General features: G+C 33.4%; 2 protein-coding genes across 4 annotated transcripts in view; one reads left to right on the forward strand and one right to left on the reverse strand.

Annotated features, from left to right (window-relative positions):
* LOC124538723 (rho guanine nucleotide exchange factor 17) overlaps window positions 1–4,233 on the forward strand; it is a 139,670-nt gene extending 135,437 nt beyond the window's left edge. For all 3 annotated transcript variants that reach the window (XM_047115884.1, XM_047115882.1, XM_047115883.1), the window contains exons 19-20: window positions 1,432–1,602; window positions 3,035–4,233. In XM_047115884.1, coding sequence (XP_046971840.1) covers window positions 1,432–1,602; window positions 3,035–3,321 — 458 coding nt within the window. In that variant the 3' untranslated portion in view covers window positions 3,322–4,233. The remainder of the gene's footprint in view (window positions 1–1,431; window positions 1,603–3,034) is intronic.
* An 828-nt stretch (window positions 4,234–5,061) lies between these two features.
* Window positions 5,062–6,589, reverse strand: LOC124538955. Its single transcript, XM_047116238.1, has one exon. It carries the CDS (start codon window positions 6,586–6,588, stop codon window positions 5,062–5,064), a length of 1,527 nt encoding a protein of 508 aa, XP_046972194.1. The 5' UTR covers window position 6,589.
* Between the last annotated feature and the right edge of the window lie 15,217 nt (window positions 6,590–21,806).

The raw sequence follows: 21,806 nt of genomic DNA on the forward strand, positions 1-21,806 counted from the left end.
CCACTCATCAAATAATCTGCCGCCAAACAGTACTATAGTCTTCTGGTTTGATGGGCAGCAATTGTCTTAGAAGTAAGAAGTCGTAAGAAGCATTTTATTTGGTGTTATGGCTACATGCCCGACTGGATAAGTGATAGCACTGATAGCCACTCATTAAATAATCTGCCGCCAAACAGTACTATAGTCTTCTGGTTTGATGGGCAGCAATTGTCTTAGAAGTAAGAAGTCGTAAGAAGCATTTTATTTGGTGTTATGGCTACAAGCCCGACTGGACAAGTGATAGCACTGATAGCCACTCATCAAATAATCTGCCGCCAAACAGTACTATAGTCTTCTGGTTTGATGGGCAGCAATTGTCTTAGAAGTAAGAAGTCGTAAGAAGCATTTTATTTGGTGTTATGGCTACATGCCCGACTGGATAAGTGATAGCACTGATAGCCACTCATTAAATAATCTGCCGCCAAACAGTATTATAGTGTTCTGGTTTGATTAGAATGAGTCAAACTACCTAACTACCTGTAAGAACTACAGGCACAAGGCATATGACATCTTAGCTCTCAAAAGTATTGGCTTTTGGTCGGTACTGACCACTAACTAGATGACCCACTTGAACATTCAAATCAAATCAAAATAAACTTTATTCAAGTGGGCTTTTACAGGCACTTTTGAATCGTCATTTAACAAAAAAGTGAAGCTACCACCGGTTCGGAAAGTATATTCAACCGAGAAGAACCGGCAAGAAACTCTTAAACTTTTTCAACATTAAAAAAAAACAAACATGTTAGTTAATACAGTTATTTAAATTAATATATCCTGCCTAGATCAACATGTATTAATTCCACGCTTTATACTTTACAAAATCTTGTAACGAATAATATGCCTTTTTTACCAATGTATTTTTATAAACGATTTGAATTTACGAAACGGCAAAGTTAAAAATGTCATCACCTGCCTATATAAAAAAGCATGCTCGCAACGAGTATACGATGAGTAAGAGTCTCGTGAACAAGACATTCGTGGACAATGTCGACATATCGAGCTCCACCGAACAAAAATAAAAAAACATGGTAAATATCCCGAAATTTTATTGGTGGTAGGGCTTTGTGCGTGCGTGCGTGCCCGTCTGGGTAGGTACCACCCACTCATCAGTTATTCTACCGCCAAATAACAGTAGTCAGTATTGTTGTGTTCCGGTTTGAAGGGTGAGTGAGCCAGTGTACAGGCACAAGGGACATAACATCTTAGTTCCCAAGGTTAGTGGCGCAGTGACGATGTAAGGAATAGTTAATATTTCTCACAGCGTCATTGTCTATGGGTGATGGTGACCACTTACCATCAGGTGGCCCATATGCTCGTCCGCCAACCTATAACATAAAAAAAAAAAAAATTAATAACTTTAATAATACGATGAGTAATTGTGCGTGCGCGCAGGCTGCGACGACATAATCCGGCAGCACAAGGCGGCGTGCCTGCGCGTGACAGCGCTGCTGGCGCACCGCGACACGCTGTGGGTGGGCACGAGCGCCGGCGTGCTGCTGACAGCGCCGCTGCACAACGCGCCCAACAAGCGCACCGGCGTGTTCGCCGTGCCGCAACTCACTGGTGAGACCTCTCGCACACTCGTTCATTCTCATCAACATTGGCTTACATTATGTGTCATAAATATGGTCAGTGAGCTCTACTACTACGCAGGCACACTCGTTCATTATCATCATTATCATTCGCTCACGTTATGTGTCATAAATATGGTCATACGTGTCATAATTATGTTGATCGATCACTGATGAACTTTACGTATGTAAGCGATGATATCACACTCGTTCATTCTCATCAATATTCGCTTACATTATGTGTCATAATTATGTTGATCGATCACTGATGAACTTTTACGTAGGTAATCGATGATATCACACTCGTTCATTCTCATCAACATTGGCTTACATTTATGTGTCATAATTATGGTGATAAATCTCTGATAAACTTTACGTATGTAAGCGATGATATCACACTCGTTCATTCTCATTCTCATCAACATTGGCTTACATTATGTCTCATAATTATGGTGATAAATCTCTGATGAACTTTTACGTAGGTAATCGATGATATCACACTCGTTCATTCTCATCAACATTGGCTTACATTATGTGTCATAATAATGGTGATTGATCACTGATGAACTTTTACGTAGGTAATCGATGATATCACACTCGTTCATTCTCATCAACATTGGCTTACATTATGTGTCATAATGATGGTGATAAATCCTTGATGAACTTTTACGTAGGTAATCGATGATATTACACTCGTTCATTCTCATCAACATTGGCTTACATTATGTGTCATAATTATGGTGATCGATCACTGATGAACTTTTACGTAGGTAATCGATGATATCACACTCGTTCATTATCATCATCATCATTCGCTCACGTTACGTATCATAATTATGGCGATAAATCTCTGATGAACTTTTACATTAATCGATGATATCACACGAAGACAATTCAGAAACATATATTTTGATATTTAAGTGGTTGTCGATAGTAACAAAGTAACATCTTGCATTAACATTCGCTCGCTCATTTCTTTGAGTTCGGGTAGTAATTATCTCTTCCATTCATCTCATTCTTCTTTCACAGTCGTCCCATACTTTTTTAAGCCTAATCATCTTTCTTTAAGACGCCATAATGTGAGGCCTCATTATTTAAATAAAACTAGTTATAACGGATTTGAATCGCGTATATTAATTATTTTTGGCATCCCGACGTTTCGAGCACTTTACAGCGTTCGTGGTCACGGGTAGACTGTTGCTGTCTACCCGTGACCACGAATATACGCGATTCAAATCCGTTATAACTAGTTTTATTTAAATGTGTAATAATCGCGAAAATTTAAGACAACACTAGGCCTCATTATATTATTCTGTGTTTATAGTTCTGTACTTTTGTCTTTGTTTTTCTAAACTAATTTTATAAGTGTATCGTGTATAGAATCTGTCTTGATTGTTTTTGTATTAATTTTATCCTGGTTTCAGGTATAACGTATGGCCACACTGGTCATGTACGATTTCTGACAATAGTCGAAAATCCAGTAGCACAGAAGCCTGCGGCGAAGCCGACCCAAAGTTTGAAATCGAAGGCCTTGAGTCGACGCTCCACGAACGCGGAGAAACTGCAGAAGCAAACGGAAACCACACAGAGTAACAAGGAGACTTTAATCATCTCTGGCGGAGATGGCTACGAAGACTTCAGAAGTTCATCCATGACAGAAGACGCGGGAAGGGAGGATTCCACAAATCATCTGCTTCTTTGGCGAGTATGAACGAATTTTTCGGCCTACAGGGTTTCAAGAAAATCCCGAAACAGAAAGTTTCGGATAAGAACTTCAAACGAATGTTCTAGGATATACATGTGACAATTTTGTACACTGCTTGATAAACTATTCGATAGTAAATAATCGTTGACGAGCCTAATTTTATCACAAGTTTTTGTTAATTATAAATGTTCCAGCTTTTTAAAAAAAAATGTTGATATGAATAAATTTTAAATTTAAGATATTTTGATTGTTTTGCGCCTATATGGCATATAGAATTCTGTGTTGAGATTATTAATGATTAAGTAAGGCATGAAATGTCAAATTTTATCAGAGATGAAAATTTATGTGTGTCAATATGAAATTTATAACATCTTGCAGTATTATTTAGAGTGTCATAATTAAGATAATCGATAACTAATGTACATTTACGTACGTAATCGACGATATCACAAGAATATATTTTAGAAAAATTTACGTGTACCTATTTAATCATATCAATAGAAAATGTTGAATGTCCGTAACTGTTTTGCTATATAAATAGTTGTCGATCGTAAATAGATAAATGATCAATGTGTACCTAATAAAGTAAATAAATATATGTTCATGAAACTATTTCACTTGTAACGTGTTACCGAGGAGTACGTATAATAATAAAACATGCTTGTGTAAAATCACAATATTCAATATAATTGTTATTAGTAGATATCTTAATAGTTTTAATGAAGTAAATGTACCTTTGTCTTAAAGTGGATAATGTGAAGCTTATACAGAAACTAAAGTTATTGCTCAAATGAAATTCTTTTATGTTACCTACCCATTATCAAAATGAGAGCATGATTTGTAACTATTTTATTATGTGGCTGATGTAGGTAAAAACGATACTGCAGATTAATAAATGCAAATCGCACTTATAACATTTGTTTTTATTTTATTTTATGAAATCCTTATTTATACATGTTATTAGTCTTAGTAGTAAAGCAATGTTGTCTCCTTCTTTCGAATGTGAAATCAATGATGAAAGAAAAATAAATATCAACATCTGACTGTTCGACTATTAAACAAGGCTTAGTGAAGTCACAAGTATCAGTTAACAAATTTTGAAGAAAAATATTTTAAGTTATCAATAAAAACATATCGCTAGAAAAAAATATTTAAACCGTAAAATATTCATTCTGCGAAAATGGTTATATGTATTACATTAATTGAAATATTTGTTTTAAATTAAGATCTAGCATCTTTATACCAAAATTATAAATTTTAATTAGATTTCAATCTATTCCGTGAGTTTGTAAAGTGTCGAATAAACGTTAATTCAACTTAAAATAAATCACAAAGTCTCTATAACCGAATGATTATTATTTAATTAGGTTTGGTTAGATATTAAAATACATCTGAAATTGACTGAGATAGATTATAATCTATCGAAAATAAAGCGTTCATTTGTAAGCCGTATGTATTAATCTTTCCACAATTTACAAGACTAACTTAACGATGAAATTTATAAGAATAAAATAGTGTGGACATGTGCAAAAAAATACTAAAATTTTATGTAACGGGTATTTTATATTGATTTTCTAATGAAATGGTGGTAAATATAATTAAATAAAACAATATTTAATGTAGTTCCTTATACGTTATTGCAGCCTAGTAATCATTTAAATTACATTTTTTTTAACATTTTATAATTTAATCGACTCATTGTCACCTATGAACGATACATTGCCATAATATTTTTAATTTGATATACTAATTACATAAAGCCTTTATATTATTTATAAATTGTTCTAAATCCGATCTGCTATAAGATTCGATACTTTTCTTCCCTCTGCTTACGAAATATGGATCCATTTGCAATTGTAGAGCTAATTTCTTCAAGATAGTTCTTCTCTCTCTCTCGTTATCGATCGCCTCTCTTTTTACTTTATTCCCTTCTTTCATTGGTGTAAGATTGACAGTAGAACATACGAGATCCTTTGCTTTGAGTAACTGATCCTGTAACGACGATGTATTTCCGATCTTCATCGAGTCTGAATCTTTTTTGCCTCTTGCTATATAGTAAGGATCGTTTCGGACAGATTTCACTATTTCTTCTAACGCTCCACGTCGGTTGCGAGCATCTTTTACAAATTCAAGTGCACTATATTTTTTTCCTCTCGAAATGAAAAATGGATCGTCTTCCAGCGAAGAACGGCTATTGCGCTCTACTAAAATATAACGAGGTTCCTCTGCGTAAATTCTATCGTCGTGCACTGTATTTGGCTCATATATCTTAGACCTACCCTCATCGCTGGTAGTTTTGCTTGCAATACTTGGCATATTACTAAAACGTTCTCGTGTAGCGCCGTTGAATAAATATTTAAGTTTACTATCTCTTCCTCTGTTTATCCAGAAGGGGTATTGGGCATCGTTTCGTTTAAACTTTGCTAAGTCGTTGACATTGTCTTGGACATTTTCTAAAGCTTCAATAATTGAATTTTTAAATTTTTCCTTCAATTTTGCTCGGTTACCCCAAAAAGGCTCAATTGAATCTTTATTGATATATCGGTTCTTTATTTTTTTCTTACCGCGTGCGCCCCAAAACGGTTCGATTGTTTCTCTTCTACCTCTGGTACCCCAAAATGGTTCAGGTTCTTGTCTTCTACCTCGATTACCCCAGAAAGGTTCATCATCATCACGTCTTCCACGATTGCCCCAGAAAGGGGAATCTTCCTCTCTTCGTCCTCTTGTGCCCCAAAAAGGTTCTTCATCTTGCCTCCTTCCTCTGTTAGCCCAAAAAAGATCTATGTCATTGTCATCAGATTCGTCAGAATCACGTCTACCACGATTACCCCAAAATGGTGAATCCGTTTCATCTCTTCTTTGCTTGTCATCTAAGCCTAGAAGTAATTTTTGCAAATTTTTCATTTTTCCAGAACTCTTGTGATGACTGTACGTTGGAAGCTGTACATCTGGGACTGTTTCATCTGAGGAACTATCTCTTCTGCCTCTTGTACCCCAAAATGGTGGTTCTTTCTCCACAATCGGTTTCAATTTTACTGTTCTTCCTCTTTCTTGCAAATTATGATCGTTTTCTGGGAAATCTTTTCGAGATAAAAATAAATTTTCAATGTCGTCATCTACCGATCTTCTGAGTCGGGTTTTATTTTCCTTGTTATTGGTTTCATGTTTATTATTAATGGCTTTTATCAATTTAGTTTTATTTCCATTTTTACCGAATACCAAATCATTTGATATGAACAGAATTAATAAGAGTAGAAATAATTTATTTCGCATGTTAGAATCTGAAACAAAGAAAAAATGTTAAAAAAGTTGAATTTGCTTATTATTAAGGTTTAAGCCCCACTGGGAAGGCTACCCACAACTTTCTACCACCATATATTTCGGTTTGAAAATAGATTGGCCCAGTATAACTACAGGCACAAAGTTGGTGACCAATGTCTATATATTTTTATAAGGTGCATACTCGTAAACTTATTTATGTTCTTAATATTATGGATGTAACCTTCTTTTTAATTTTATAAAGTTTGCACTATGCATACATAGTAATAAAGTTAATTTTACAACATCATCATCAACATCCTTTACTCATTCACTGTTGGTCATAAGCCTTATAGAGTGACGCTGGGCTCGATAAACTCTCACTTTCTAAACATTTAACCTGGCTGGAACGCTATACTACTGGAGGGCTGTCAAGTCTCCCTCAAAATTTTTTATACTTTGTTATTTTAAAACATTTTAGAAAACTTTTCAAATAGTAAAATTGTATGAAATATATTTAAATATTATTTATAATAATGTTATTTAAATAGCTAACCTAAAGTAACCTGGCATAGAAGTAAATAGTAGATTTCATAAACTTTTCCACTTGAAGGGAAAAGTTTTCTTGACGAAGAGTATGAGATGAATAACCATCATCTTAATTATGAATATCGGCAGTGACAATCTAGATACGCTTAAGTGCCATAATCGTGATTTAACGAAATGAGATTAAAATTTGAGTTAGTATATCTCATTTGATAAAAATGGCATTTCGGCGCTTAAGCTGTTCTTGCTCTCCACTGACTATACAATAGAATGGTTGCTGGGTTTAAATCCACAATCTTCACCTATCATGTTTTAGCTAATAATACAGATAAAATTATAATTGTATCAATCTATATCAATTTATACATGACTTTGCCTGACTCTCTATCTACCGCTCCTTCACGAACAAACCGAATTAGATAAAATTTGGTATGAAGAAAACTTGAACTCTGAGAAAAGACATAGGGTACTTTTTTGCCTAATACATGACAAACAAAGTGAAGCCGCGGCTGACTACTAGTATAATATATCTTGAAAAATACTTACATGTATTTCAACGACTATATTACCATATTAGAACGATAATATAAAGGTTTCTGTTGTTGTAAGTGGTGGTAACTTCCCGGCTGATGGTGTGATTGTGAACGCTAAAGGAAACAGTGCAGCTTATATAAAGGAACGCTTCGTAGGCGGATATCCCAGGGGTGGCAGAGTAATATGTATTTTTTTATTTTCCGTTCTCAATTCCTGTTGGGATATGTGACCGTTATTAAATTAAAACAATGTTATTGTTCTTGACTTGCGATAAGGGTAAGTTCCACTGTGATTTAAATTGTTATAATTGAAAAATAGCCATTTTAGATTATTTTTTAAAGCGAGATGGTTAATTATTAATGAAAAGAATCACTTATATTATGATCACAGCTTTATAAAAACAAATTCTTATATTAAATTAGAGAATTCATTATTTCATGCGAGATATTCGTCTTTTAAAATTTTTCATACTAATTATATATAATTTTAAAAACACAAAACTTTGTCTAGAATTGGGGAGAGTTCGATTTTCAAATACTCAATAACAAAACATAAACACAAAATTTACAATATTTACTCTATGGATGCACATATAAAATATTTTCTGAAATCGTAACTATAATTAAAGGATTGTTCGATTTAAATCTTCGATGTGTGTAATCAATTTTCATATTTTATTTCAGATTTAAACGATCTTCCTGTTTTTATGTTTCCAGACTTTTAAACAAAGACATAGTTTGAGACGGACAATTGGATGTAAATTAAATATATAAAACCTTAAACTACACATATTTGAAAACGCACGTGTGACGCGTGCCCTCACGCAGCTTTGCAAGTGTCGAGGAATCGTCAACAAAAATTCAATGAATACGTGATGTTTTATTAGAACTACAAAAATATTCAAATAAGATTATTACCATCATATAAAAAGCATCATATATTGCTTGTTTACTAAAGACAACCAATATTTTTGTGTATAGTTATTTTTCATAATAATCTTCTTCCCAGACGTTTCCTCATTACTGAAGGTCTTGTCTACCATGCGTGTGGTTCTCCTGTAAATTTCGTACCACCTTCCTCTAGCCATATCTATTCTGTGCCATTCATAGGCAAGCCTAGGCGCAGGATCCTATAAATGCCTTTACTGTGTCTATTCACCAGGACGACGCTCTTCCACTACCCCCCTTCCCCTCCACGTGACAACCATTATAAGTTTGATAACCATCATAATAATTCCAAGACTAAATTATTTCCTGGTCAAGCTGCAACAAAGAAAATATGTAACAGTGTTTAATTTTGTTGTATATTAGTTTGAATGGCGATTGTGCTTGTCACTGCAGGTACAAGGGACATAGCATCTTAGTTCCTAAAGTTGGTGACACATTGGCATATAAGTAAGTAAGTAAGTAACAGCATGTACATTTCCCACTGCTGAAATAAGGCCTCCTCTTCCATTAAGGAGAGGGTTTGGAACATATCTGTTTATATGCTGTTCCAATGCGGGTAGGTGGAATGCACATGTGTCAGAATTTCGATGAAATTAGGCACATGCAAGTTTCCTTACGATGTTATCCTTTACCGCCGAGCACGAAATGAATTATAAACACAAATTAAGCACACATATATATATAGTAGTGCTTGCCTGGGTTTGAACCCGCAATCATCGGTTAAGATGCACGCGTTCTAACCACTGGGCCATCTCAGCTCAGGTCAGCATATAAGAGATGGTTAATATTATTTTAACAGTCAATATGGTAGTGATCGCTGACCATCAGTTGGTCAATTAGTAATCTGCCTATTAACGTAAAATCTATACTTCTATACTAATATTATTATATATGTGAATCTGTCAAGTAGCTCTGTCTGTCTGTCTGTCTCTCTGAAAATTGGCACGAAGCAAATTTGATCTCCTAGGAAGGACATAGGCTACTTTTTTTGGCTAATATATGATGTTAAAATAGTCAAAAAAATCAAAGCAACAAAATACTAAATAATTAAATGATTTTAAATGTACATATATATAATAACGGATTTAAATACAGTAAAATATGCTTCACATTAATTCGCTCCGTATTTTATTCGAAGTAAGATTGTTAGAAAATAAAACAACATTCATCTTAACGACGTTACGTTAACTGACGTGAGATGTGTGTCCAGTTTCCTTGATTACGAAGCAGGAGAAACTAAGGAGGGAATCCGGGTGAAATAGACCATCTCCCACTAATTAAATAAACAAAATAATATCTCAATAATTAACATGAGAATTTCAATTTTTAATTTAATTATGTTCTCAGAATGACAAAATAAACAAACAGCAGGTAAGTTATTAGACCTATTCTCCTTTTAACGAAATTTTCGTGGAACTATTTTTATCGACGATGGTTTTTCCTTTACCGTAGAGCACGAGGTGAATTTTATTATACATAAAAATGCGGCGTATGTAAAGTCATAGATTTTTGCTCGAATTTGAACCTTTGTTTCAGATTATCTCGTTCTTAATTTGCTGGATTAATTAGGTTTTCAATATAAAAATGCAATATAATATTAACATACAATAATTAAAAAATATATCAATTGTTTTCTTTATATAACGTGAAATAAAAAAAAAAAACTTATAAAAGTGCTCTACAACAGTTTATTTTATATTCGTGAAATAAAAAAAAACTTATAAAAGTGCTCTACAACAGTTTACTTTATTTTGTTAAACCTGCAAAAGTGATTGGAGAAATCTGATTGACCATCATATATTATATGATAAAATTTATTTTTAACCGAGATTCCATTCCTCCCCAGCTTCCTCGCTATTCCTTTGAGTTTTTTAACAATAATAAGATTGTTCGTGTACCCATTACTCGGTTCGCCACACACGTATATCTACTCATATAAAAAGCGGGGTCGCTTTTAAAAAACACCATTTGCCCTTCAGACTCCTCAAAGCACTTCGCTCTCTGATATGGGATAAAAAATTGTATTAAGCGGGTCAAATTGTGTGATATAAGTAATTATGGATAGTAGGATTTTCTTTTCGTATTTTTTTAAATGTATCTCCATACCTTTCTAGGAGTCTACCTAGAGTAACTTGTTCTAGAGGGTAGTTTTAATTAAGGCTTAGTCTCGGTTAGATGAATACATTTTTTTTAAGGTTTTGGCGTTTATCAGTTGAAGTCTGAAGTTAGGACGTTTTCAGTGTTAACGTGCTCGTGTCACAAAAGCACCTCAAAGGTCCTGTAGCTAAACTCTCTCCAATCATGTTGGATTGCCTTCTGGATTATGAGAGTAGGAGAATAGTGTGTTGTTTTGAGCTTACATAATTCCCCTCTATTTGGCTATCTCCAACCAGTTAGCGTGAATTCATTCCTTTTACATTAGTCCTAGCTTTTTTTAGCAGCTAAACTCTTCGGATGATACTTGGATTTTGGAAGTAAACCGGTTATTTGCGATTATTAAGGAAAAAGCTGTAGAATAATTATAACATTAGCGTCCAGTACCCCTTCTAAGTATTACTCAGCTCTTGGCTTGGTGAAGTTATTGTCAGATGGCAAAAGGTTAATAGGGCCCTCTTAACCACTCAATAGTAAGTATGGAACGAGCTTTTTCAGTTGCATGATACTTGAAACAGGACATCTTTGCCCCCCCCCCTTCAGCTTCAAGTAAACCCAAGATAGATCATTTATCCTATTTTAGCCTCATGTGCCTCAACAGTGGAAAGACCGAGTATAGCTGACAAACCGCTGTGTTACATTACGTCAACATAATTTAGATTGGAATTCAAGGTAAATTTTAATACCAATACTTTTAGTCTAGCACTTCTTACTCTCTAATTAACTGTAGGCTGGATTGGTTGTGTTCGCCTTTGGTGGTTTTAAAATGCCTGCTTAAAAACTTAAGTTTTAATGAACAAAAATGTTGCTCAAGCCTGCTACAAGAAGCTACGAATTAGCATCTCGTAGCATGCTTCGTAGCCAATTGTCGTCGTTGATTTGATTAGACTAACATATGTAGTTCAATAGCTTTTTTATATAAAATGTATTTATTTAAATGGATTTATTAAGGTATTGATGGGGACTTTTCACAATTTCATTGCAACGATAGCCTCAATATGAATGTAAGTTTTTTAAATGAAATTCTTGGAATATTACGCAAGCTATTCATCCTTGCATAATTTTCCAAGAATTTCATTTGACTACACAAAATTGTTTTACCGAACGATAGAGAAACGTACTTAAGAATTAATTCATTTCATCGCAAATAAATATATCAAAAGATCAAACATAGAATATATTGTCTATAATCGATGTTAATTTATTTATAATTAACAATATAGAGAAATATAATTTTAAAAGTTATGTAAGTTTTAAAATTGAAAATACATGATGACATACATCTATAATTGTATTTAACTAACATAATTGTATTTTTATATGTTGAATTAAAGAGTAATTATTGAGTTTCCTGCCGGTTATTCTCAGTAGAATTTACTTTCCGAACAGGTGGTAGTTTCACTTAATATATGTAGTATGTTAAATGACGATTTATAAATAAAATTTTAACAAAAAGAAAAACCGACTTCAAACAAAACACTATTTTAAAACAAATGAATATGCACGAAAAAGTAATAAAAATAATTGCGTATTCAACATATTTTTTAGAGTCTTCCTAAGTTAAATGAAATGAAAAATGTTAGACTACTTAAAAGTCGATTAACGATTATATCATGTAGTTATAGTTATTGGTATATTTGGAGCCGGTGTCAGCCACGGTGCCCTTGCCCCAACAATCAAAAGAAAGAAGCGATACGAGCCCCTTGATTGATCCAGTATATTATTGTGTAAAAGGTAATTTGTAAAAAACATATTTGTTAAAGTATTCTCGTATTGTTTTTTGATAGATATACTGTAGGGTTTTATTGGCTGACACCGACTCCAAATATAACAATAATTATAACTAGATGATATAATCGTTAATCGACTTTTAAGTAGTCTAACATTTTTCATTTCATTTAACTTAGGAAGACTCTAAAAAATATGTTGAATACGCAATTATTTTTATTACTTTTTCGTGCATATTCATTTGTTTTAAAATAGTGTTTTGTTTGAAGTCGGTTTTTCTTTTTGTTAAAATTTTATTTATTTTTTGATTTTAAGTGAATCTGATGTTGACTAACTAATTTTTTTTAATATGGATAGATTAAGCGTTCCGTTTGTATGAGTCAGAAACTACTTCGAGGACAATTTCAAAGGAAACTTGCGAATAAAGCAAAAATAGACTTTCGAAAATGCGGATTTAATACGTCACGCGGCGTAAACTACAAGGATCCCTCGAAAGAGCTGTAATCGAACTCAGCAAAAAAACTTTGAAAAAGACCAACTATATTTCGTACATCATATGACATCACATCACATACACAAAATTTGATTAAAGATAGTAAGAAATTCTGCCCCATATCGCACCCTAACTGCGAGCCGTATAGGAGTTCCATCACTACATAGTATAAAACAAAGTCACTTTCTCTGTCCCTATATCTTTAAATCTACGCAACGGATTTTGATGCGATTTTTTTTAAAAGATAGTGTGATTCAAGGGGAAGGTTTGTGTATATAATACATGAACAATATAGTAAAGAAACACTGATAATTTTAGAAGTTTGCGATGTGATGTCGTAAATAAACCAATTCTGTAGTATATTTAGTATCGGTATTGATATTACCCGTGCGAAGCCGGGGTGGGTAGCTAGTTGATTATAATATTCGACTATGATAATTACATAAACATAACCACATTACGGAAGGTGACTCAAATATCCAAATAACCTATAAATAAAAGATTCGACTGAGTATCGCTAACGTGCTTCTCAGAATTGTTCCGTTCCCTTCCGTTCCGTTACTTTGTCATGGATCCTGTGCTCAGAACCTTACCAAACTTTCACCAAATTACCCTTGAAGTATATATTTTATAATAAAAAAGAATTATCAAAATTGGTTAACGTGATTTTCAGTTATTCACCTATTTGTCGCGCATATACATAATGCAAATTTAAGACTTATGTCGTTTTCGTATGGATACCATCATCGGAAAAAAATAAAAAAAAAATGGGACCCCACGGGAAGCACTACCTTTCAAACAAAAAAAAATTATCAAAATCGGTCCACCCAGTGAAAAGTTATGAGGTAACAAATATAAAAAAAAAAAAAAAAATACAGACGAATTGATAACCTCCTCCTTTGGGAAGTCGGTTGAAAAGTAATTGTCATAACCTAATTGAATAAAGTATATTTCGATTTGTTTTACTTGCAGCGCACATGCATTAATCATCAGCTGGCCCGTTTACCAAACTACCTACACCTATATATAAAAAATTTGTACAGTCCAACCTGGAAATAATATTTCAGGAAAATTAAATAAAATATATGTTCGTATGAACATTTCACGTTTATTTGGTGAACCTTATTTGTGGGCCGTACACTTACCATTGTTTATTAAGGCTTGAACGTCCGAAGGCAGTGGGTTGTGTTTACACGAAGTTAATGAGAAATAAAAATAGCTCAGGGTTAATCCTTAACTTTCGGCCATAAATAAACGTGGACGTATATATACGATTCATACATATAAATTTATTGTTTTTAATTGAATTAAAGTTTTTGATTAATTATTTATTCTTTATTTAAATTATATATTGGAAGATAGCAAATAAACATATTACATTAAAGAAAAAAAGTCAAAACAATTTCTTTGGTGTATATTTTATGGGTTTAGTTTCTACAGTTATTTTATATTTTAAACAGATAAACGTGCTCTTTTAATAATGCAATAAAAACAACCCCCATTGCCAATGCACAGGTGAATGTATTATTTAAGATACCAGATCTTAAATGCCAAGAGTCGAGATGGCCCAGTGGTTAGAACGCGTGCATCTTAACCGATGATTGCGGGTTCAAACCCAGGCAAGCACCGCTGATTCATGTGCTTAATTTATCTCTATAATTCATCTCGTTCTCGTTAAAGCTTCTCCTAAAAGGGAGAGGAGGCCTTTAGCCCAGCAGTGGGAATTTACAGGCTGTTGTTGTTGTTGTTGTTGTTGTTGACCTTCCCAAAAGAGTAATTTTTATTTGTAGCACTTAGATATAATGTATTATTCTACCAGTGAACCATTTATAGAGTTGAATCATTACTTCCGGAGATTACCCCATACATAAAAAATAACAAATTTTACTTCTTCATAGTATTCGTAAAGGTTATCCCACGTTATTTCATGCAATTTCACTTGCAATTTTACTTCAAATTAAACAGTTACAGATATGATCGATGTTTTATAACATTACAATTACAAATAAATTATGTATGAATAATTAAGCTGCATTATATGGCATGTGGTTTGTTTTATATTATTAGTATAAATTTTACTTATTAGTATTGCTTTGTGTAAGACCGTCAAATGTAAGAAAATTAGGTATATGGTAGTATATAAATATTTACTACATTTGTTTACCCTTTAAGAAAATTAAAACTTTTAGTTTTAACAGACTGGTAAATGTACCAACTAATTGGTAAGTCACCAATATACACAAACGTTGGTATTATTATTGTATTAATATTTTCAATGTGTCACCTGTCCTATATGTGAATATTTACACACACTAACTATTGCTATTTGACACTAGAATATGATGAGCGAGCAAGCTATATCTCTCTTCCTCTCTCTAGCCCTGACCTTAACGTCCTGCGGCATAGTACATTTTTATTAATTTAAAAAAGAATTTATTACATAAATAGCTGTGCCCGCGACCTTGTACGCTTTTGAATATAACAAAAAAAATATTTTAGCCTAAGTTACTCCCTATTATATCAGTTATCTGCCAGTGAAAATCAAGTCAAAATCGGTCCAGCCGTTCCAGAGATTAGCCGGAACAAACAGACAGACAGACCGACACAAATTGTAAAAAATGTTATTTTGGTGTATATACATATGCATTGAGTAAAAAAGGACTATTTTAATATTGTAAACAGACACTCCAATTTTATTATATGTAAAGATAAGTGTATCTCAACTTTATAACAGCTATTAATATATATATATATAAACAGTTGAATCAAAGCTACATTTACACCAATATCGGCCCTGAATAGCGCATGTAGGAAGATGTTTATATTTAACTCGTCTTTGATATTTGGGTTGAAGTGATGATAACATCATGTTATGAGGCGTCATGAGAAAACTAAAAACGATAGGGATGTGTAATACTGTCGATAATCGATAACTCGTCACTGTCTGTCATGTCGTCATTACATAACAATGCTGATACTAAATATACTACAGATTTTTTCTTGTTTCTTTACCTATATATTATATTCAAAAACCTTCCTCTCGAATCACTCTATCTATTAAAAAAATATTTTATATGTCTAAGCATACATAGGGACAGACGACGGTAAGCGACATTGTTTTATGCTATGTAATGATATTGACTAGAATACCATAAACTCGTGACAATGGATTATTAGGAAACAGGTTTGAAACCGACGAAGGTAATTAGTTTCAAGAGACAATCTCACTGGAATCAAAATTAAGAAATATTCGTGAAATAGACAGAAATAAAATAAATATTGGACAACATCACATACATTACTCTGAGCCCAATGTTAGCTAAAGCATTTGTGTTATGGAAAATTAGAAGTAAAGACGGTACCACAAACACCTAGACCTAAGGCAACATAGCAATCCAATGAATCGGAACGGATTGGAATGGAATCGAACTCGGGACCCCGGAATGGCGTACCCATGAAAACCGGTGAACACAACTCGACGACGGAGGTCGTCGAAAGAAAGGAAAAGAGGTGTAATGGGAAACGCGGTTGGAACAAAGTCGCGTTCACTATATATTATGAACTAATTCTGTGTTATATTTTTCTCGCCTATATTACTCCTTGTTACGTCTGCATTCTGTCGGTGAAAGTCCCATCAAAATTGGTCTGGCCGTTCCAGAGACAAAAGAATTAAAAAAAATGTATTTTGGTATATGTACTGTGTGTACATATGCATTTAGAAAAAAGCGGTTATTTTTTTTCATTGCCTCTGTTATAAAGATTGTATATCAAAGGCAATGAAAAAGAATGACATCTTGGGTTAATTAAAAACTAACTTATCGGTACATTAATGTACATTAATGTTAATGTTATGTAATAAGATTGAAGATCCCCAGGCACTAAATTCAGACAAAAACATACTTTGTGTTTTCAGAGGGCGATTGAAAAAAGCGAGAAGAGAAATATTCAGCACCGGCTCGGAGATGTTATCACATTATTTGGATTACTTGTTATCATAATTAGTTAATCAATTTGCCGTTCCTTGCTTTTTTATTTAAAATTGACTACATTAAGACTGTATACTATAAATATTAGTCGGCAAATTTTGGCGTATATTTTTGATTATTATACTAATTTACTATTAGGCGCTCGCGTTTAAGGGTATTTGTTATCGTGCCTTAAACAAGCAGCAAAACAAGTAGCCTATGTTCTGAGCTGATATGACCCAGTGGTTAGAACGCGTGTATCTTAACCGATGATAGCGGGTTCAAAGCCAGTCAAGCACCACTATCTATATGTGCTTAATTTGTGTTTATAATTCGTCTCAAGCTCGGTGGTGAAGGAATACATCGTGAGGAAACCTGCATGTGTCTAATTTCATCGAAATTCTGCCACACGTGCATTCCACCAACCCGCATTAAACAGCGTGATGGAATATGTCCCAAACCCTCTTCATAATGGAAGAGGAGGCCTTATCCCAGCAGTGGGAAATTTACAGGCTGTCACTTTACTTTTTACTTTTATGTTCTTTTTTGGAGTTCTAATTTGCTTCATACCAAATTTCATCAAATGCGGTTCAACGTTTTGGTCGTGCAAGAGCTAAAGACAGAAAGACAGAGTTACTTTCACATTTATAATATTATTTTTATAAAACAAAAAATATGGTTGCCTGGAAGAGATCGCTGCTTAGCGATAAGGCCGCCTGTTGTACCTCATGCAACTTTTGTGCATCAAAAATGTTGTTTTTATTAATAAATAAATAAACATGCTCCATCAATACGAGCATCCCTAATTGCAACCCTGCTCGATATACGGTAAGTTAATCGATAGTACTGGGTCGTGGATGTCTGCAGTCGTGTCCATAGCATACATTGTATATGTAGATGTGCTATTATGTTTAGTTTCCTGCATTTTTAAAGCTCGTTGGTCTCAGATGGTTTTCAACTTTATGATCGTTATAAAGTAAGCAATTACTTTAAGCTATTTTTGTATTTTCAATCATTATTATTTGTACAAGAGCTGAGATGGCCCAGTTGTTAGAACGCGTGCATCTTAACCGATGATTTCGGGTTCAAACCCAGGCAAGCACCACCATATATATGTGCTTAATTTGTGTTTATAATTCATCTCGTGCTCAGCGGTGAAGGAAAACATCGTGAGGAAACCTGCTTGTGACGAATTTCATAGAAATTCTGCCACATGTGTATTCCACCAACCCGCATTGGAACAGCCTGGTGGAGTATGTTCCGAACCTTCTCCTCAAAGGGAGAGGAGGCCTTATGCCCAGCAATGGGAATTTACAGGCTGTTATTGTTACTATTATTTGTACATATAATGAGTATACGTATTGTTTAAATTGTACATCATATTATCAGTAAAGGTAGTTTAATATTTTTACTGTCCTTAAGTGTAAATAAATTATTTATTTAAGTTGAGATTTCACTGGATATTCATAATATTCATCATGGCGTTTTTATCATAAATATAAGAATTGTCTGTTTATTCGAACTTCGTGCAAAAACAATAATTCTTATTTTAATAGTATTTAGTCATATTTTTGCTTAAAAGCTTGTACAGACTTAATTATTCGTATATATTTCATGATTTTTTAAATATACTTATATAATTTGAATTGAAATAATAATATTTAGTACGGCTTTCATTTTTAAATACGTTTTTATTTGAAATAACATTAATTAGTATAATTATTGATTCGGTTATCGACACCGTATTATGGGACTCCCGTCACTTCCTCTCGTGGCGTGGTGCGGCGACTGGTACTGCCCGGCACGAGAAAAACAAAAGGCGGTGGATTTTGAAAGAAGAAAGCAAGATTCGTGGATGGGCGGTAAAAGGATATAATTATATACAATAAGCTGATAAATATATGTATCGATTGCTAAATTAATATAGTGACATAAATTAATGTTAGGTGAGTAGTTTTATTACATATAGATTAATTAAATCTGTGTTCGGTTTTTCTGGAACAAATATAGGACAACTTTGTCATATATAGAGCAGTAGCATAATAAAGCATGAGACAGACGTGTGTTTTACTTTCCTCTTACAATGGTAATTTTTTGACTTGATTACAAACTGTTACATGAAAATATGTCTTATATATTGTTCGTAATGAAATAAAAAGTATTTTCATTTATACTTACGAACTACAGTAACCTTCAGTAAGATGTATACGTTGATGAAGAAATATCTTTGATGTTTGGTCCTTACCTTACGATATATTAAAGATACGCTTAAAATTTAAACATTTTGTTGTTACTTTGTAAAAATTTACTTCGACTTGATATCTCAGATCTTTGCGTTATATTATCTATATATTATCTTCTTCTAGTTTTTCCGAACCGATACGACATGGGAACCTTCAAGAAAAGAGCGTACTCCTTCCTTAAAGGCCAGCAACGCACCTGCAAGCCCCCTGGTGTTGCAGATGTCCATGGGCGGTGGTAGTCACTTTCCATCAGGTGAGCCTCCTGCTCGTTTGCCACCTATGTCATAAAAATAAATCTACAAACTGTTTGTCTCGTTTATTAAAAAAGTTCGAAAGTCCATTCTACCGAGAAAAACCGACAACAAAAATCGTAGTTGGTCTTTTCCACTATTTTTATAACAGAGTATATCAGTAAAAAACAATGTTTTTCCTATATCCTGCTTAGAAAACAAAATATATGCAATAATTATTTAATTTTTATTTTTCATTAACAAATAATATTTGTAAATATACACGACTATTTGAGGCCAACTGTACACTAGTATTATTTATTATTAATGTTTCATTTTGACGAAGGTAAGCTATTCTCTATAAACGCCAGCGATAACGGTATAATACCTTTTAATTCTATGAATCAAATATGAATTCAAGAATAATTTACTTCAATTATTTTATAATAATTCATCTTTATCTAGTGTTGACAACTTTTACATAATTAGAATTTTTATTGTGAGATATTAGCACTTGATTGTCATCTTACTTGTGAAACTTTACCTTACAGAAATGATTTTATATACAACAACAACTACAACAATAACAGGCTGCAAATTCCCACTGCTGGGCTAAAGGCTTCCTCTCCCTTTGAGGAGAAGGTTTTGGAACATATTCCACCACGCTGTTCCAATGCGGGTGCAATACACATGTCTTTATAATTCATCTCGTGCTGCCTGTGACCTGCATGTGACTAATTTCGTAGAATTTCTATGAAATTTGTCACATGCAGGTCTCCTCACGATGTTTTCCTTCACCGCTGAGCACGAGATGAATTATAAAGACAAATTAAGCACATGAATCAGCGGTGATGCCTGGGTTTGAACCCGCAATCATCGGTTAATATGCACGCGTTCTAACCACTGGCCCATCTCGACTCGATTTTATATTATTGTATATTTTTAATTTATTGATAACAATTCAGCTCTATTTTAAAGGGTATTTTGCATTTAAATTCATATCGACCGATAATAGTGTTGGCATAGTGGCATGTTCTATAAGGCAATAGTCAGGCTTGCTGAGGATGTGCCAAGAAATAGCATTACCCCATACATAAACGAATGAAAGATGTCCTGATCGAATTTCGACGGCGGCAGGCTATCTACAGTCTAGTTGCGTTATCTGTGCCAACTTGTTTCGAAAGGTCAGACGCTGTCTTCTTATAAGATCACAATGTTAATATAAAATAATCTACTTCAAATTAAATGTATTCTACCCTCCCAAGTAAAAAAGACGGATCTTTCTTTTAAGGAGATATTATTTTCGTTCTATACAGAAGATAGATACACTGTATAATGTATGTACCACCTTATAGTAAGCGGTTAGCACTGCTCATAGACATGAACTCAGTATCTAAGACATTATCGGCCCTGTGTCTGTTGTTAAACTGCCTTACTCACTATATAAACGCAGCAATACTTACCATTGCTGTTTGCTGGTAGAATATTTGATAAGTGGTTGGTAAAAAACCAGACAGCCTTGCTCAAATTCTCTATATTAATAAGAAGTATAAAGTGATGTGCGTCAATAATAAAAATTAATATAAAATAAAGAAGAGAAGACAGCGTAGGTGGGAAGATATAGATAGATAGATATCAAAGGAATAGCAGGTTTTACGTGAAAAAGAAAAACACAAAGTCGAACTTTGTGGCAAGCTTTAGCGAAGGCTTATGCAGAGCAGCAAGACAATCTTGGCAAAACTGAGAAAATATTAAAATTTAGTATTTAAGAAAGAAATGTATTGTTTAAGATTGTTAAATAAAGACTATTATTATTATTATGCATGAAAATATGTTTAGATATTACCTTAATGTTTTACAAGCATTCTTGTAAAATTAATCAAATGTATTTTAAATATGTTTTCATAAGCCTACGATATGATTTTATTTAACACAAAACAATTGATTTGAAATATACGTTAAGGCTCTACGACGTAGCATACAAAACGTTAACGGAGCATTGCTCTTCAACAAGTAATGCGTTTATCATTCAATCATTAAATGTAAAATTTTGAAGATATTTTATTTATTGATATTTTATTAAGAACCTTATAATTTCGGGTCGGACACACGAATTGAAGCTTCCGTACTACATAATACTGAAAGATTACCTGTGTTCGAATTTTTCTTGTACTTGTAATAAAAATGATTCTTTTTTTAATTTAATTTCAACGGCATGCCTCTACATGATAGACAGACAGACGGTGATATTATAAGGGTTCCTTTTCTCGTTTAGGGGTACGAAACCCAAAGAATTAATTAATGCTCAAATTATAAAAATATTAACTTTGCAATTTCGTTCTACCCTTTGAGATATTTTCTTGATCTGGATAGTTAGCAGTAGTTGTTAATAC

Source organism: Vanessa cardui, chromosome 21 (genome assembly GCF_905220365.1).
Source record: "Vanessa cardui chromosome 21, ilVanCard2.1, whole genome shotgun sequence".
NCBI lineage: Eukaryota > Metazoa > Arthropoda > Insecta > Lepidoptera > Nymphalidae > Vanessa > Vanessa cardui.

Bases quoted from the DNA above. Each gene is read 5' to 3' on its own strand.
- LOC124538955 (XM_047116238.1), bottom strand. From the start codon at position 6,588: ATGCGAAATAAATTATTTCTACTCTTATTAATTCTGTTCATATCAAAT.